Source organism: Limulus polyphemus, unplaced genomic scaffold, assembly GCF_000517525.1.
Source record: "Limulus polyphemus unplaced genomic scaffold, Limulus_polyphemus-2.1.2 Scaffold4562, whole genome shotgun sequence".
Classification (NCBI taxonomy): Eukaryota; Metazoa; Arthropoda; class Merostomata; order Xiphosura; family Limulidae; genus Limulus; species Limulus polyphemus.
The window spans coordinates 83,925-86,109 of record NW_013670172.1 but is presented as its reverse complement, the minus strand read 5'-3'; the positions used below and the strand labels follow the sequence as shown (position 1 = coordinate 86,109).

Genomic DNA, 2,185 nt, shown 5'->3' with positions numbered 1-2,185 from the left:
CAAAGTGAAACGCTATGAGTTTATTACACCATATGGTACATACAACTGATGGTAGTCTTGTAGTCAGTTAACTTGGTGAAACTTGTAGCCAACAGCATAAATCTGGATGTAGTAATCCAACACGGAGAACTTAAAGTCAGCAACGTAAATCAGGTTGTAGTCAGTTAACTAATGCGAATGAAAATAAACACATAGAAAATGACACTTTCATGGTAAAGAAACCTTTTTTCAAAGAGATTCTGAAAACAGAATATTTATAATTTCAATATAATAATTTGTAGCTTGTTCTTGTTTGTAAATATATCTTTATTAGCAGTGTTACGTGTACATGTTCTTGTTTTACTTGATATGTACGTCTGTTACAGATGACACACGAGGCGAGGTTAAAATCAACAAACATATAAAAATATGTTGTGTAGAAACACTTACCCCTATATTTACCGCTTTGTTTCTATAGAAACAAGAACATAAGTTAGTATAACTAGGCTGAGATAAGGTAAATCTAACCTGTTATATAAAAATATATCCGGTTGCCAAAGGTTATGGTCTGGTAGGTGAAACACTTTAATAGATCCATAATTCTTTGGTTTCCAAGTTAAAAATTGATCTGTCCACTCCTGAAATATAGAAAAGTGTTTTATTTTACTAATGTATAATATAGTTACTTGTGAAATAACTTGTACCTCTAAATGGATAGAATGCCTAGAAAATTATTATGTGGACAACGATTAGGCAATTTTTTCTTATCAGGTACGTTTTTATGAACGGACAGCAAGCTAGTAAAACTACAGAAAAGTAGTATAACTCTCATCTTTTCACATGCTGACTATCAGTTCAAGATCAGCACCTACATAAGATTGATGATATTGCTAATAAAGGAATTGAAAACAAATGAGAAGTTTAATTGCAACTACTGAATGCTGCCATTTTTATCTCATTATTTTCAGTAACGATTAGGTTAATGATGCAAATCATTTTTCGCCACCTGTGTCAAACAGTGATTTTATTTGAGAGGGACTTGTTTGTGTTTTCTTAGAGCAAAGACACATCGGGCTATCTGCGGTGTCCACCGAGCGGAATCGACCCCCTGATTTAAGCGTTGTAAATCCGAAGACTTTACCGCTGTCCCACCAGGGGGACTAATTGAGGGGGAGGGAAGAAGACAAGTTTTATTTGTTTATTTTAATACTTTATATACTTAACTTATGTGGCATATTTTGGAAACGGGTAATTTAAATTCCACACATGTTTCCCGAATTCTTACCAAGTTTAAAACTTACTGGGAATCAAACCCCTGCTTTTAGCGTTGCAAGTCCGTAGACTTACCGTTGTCCCACCGAGGGACTAATCTAGTATATATATTGCAAATTGTGTTGTTTGTCCAAGCGTTTGTCTATCTCCCGTTTGAAAAGCTGTGCACGCAAGCAAAGCTCAACATTCACTTCTGAAATGACGGGAAAACAGCCATGAATAATGTTGAGGCCATTTTTTTTCCCGCAAGCAGGATATTCTACACTAAATTGTTAAGAATTAATAACACTATCATTCACCCTTCAAAATGTGACGTAACTTAAAGAATGAAAATGTAGATTTACCGTATGATATTGTTGAGCGGCTCTTCGCATGACTGAAATATTCAACAATTACTTTTAGCAGTGGACGGTATAAGTAGCTTAAAGCTGTGGCTCTGAGTGAAACCAAGAATGCAACCCAATTAACCTCTTTAAAGCCCATTGAATAATTTACATTGATACATTAACTTAAACTTCCCGGTCACTGGGGACGGGTACTTTTGCTTGTGCCTTAATAATATCAGTGTTATATTTTAATTTTACACACCTCTTGTTAGGTTATTATATTGAGGCAATTAAACTGGTTCGGTGATTAATAAATGAACTCAATTAAGAGAGCAACAGATCAAATACATCAAACATACATCAAAATAAAAGTATAAGTACAAGTAGCTTTAAAACATTCGCACTAAATCTCTAAGTGTTTCATGTATGTATTAACCTGATTTACGTTGCTGACTTTAAGTTCTCCGTGTTGGATTACTACATCCAGATTTATGCTGTTGGCTACAAGTTTCACCAAGTTAACTGACTACAACCTGATTTACGTTGCTGACTTTAAGTTCTCCGTGTTGGATTACTACATCCAGATTTATGCTGTTGGCTACAAGTTT

At 34.7% G+C, this 2,185-nt stretch overlaps 1 protein-coding gene across 1 annotated transcript in view; it reads right to left on the bottom strand.

The window, feature by feature from the left end:
- Positions 1-2,185, bottom strand: part of LOC106471350 (neuronal acetylcholine receptor subunit beta-3-like) — a gene marked incomplete at its 3' end in the record, with an annotated part of 12,487 nt that overhangs the window by 1,785 nt on the left and 8,517 nt on the right. The window contains exon 4 of the mRNA XM_013931950.2: positions 508-617. Coding sequence (XP_013787404.1) covers positions 508-617 — 110 coding nt within the window. The remainder of the gene's footprint in view (positions 1-507; positions 618-2,185) is intronic.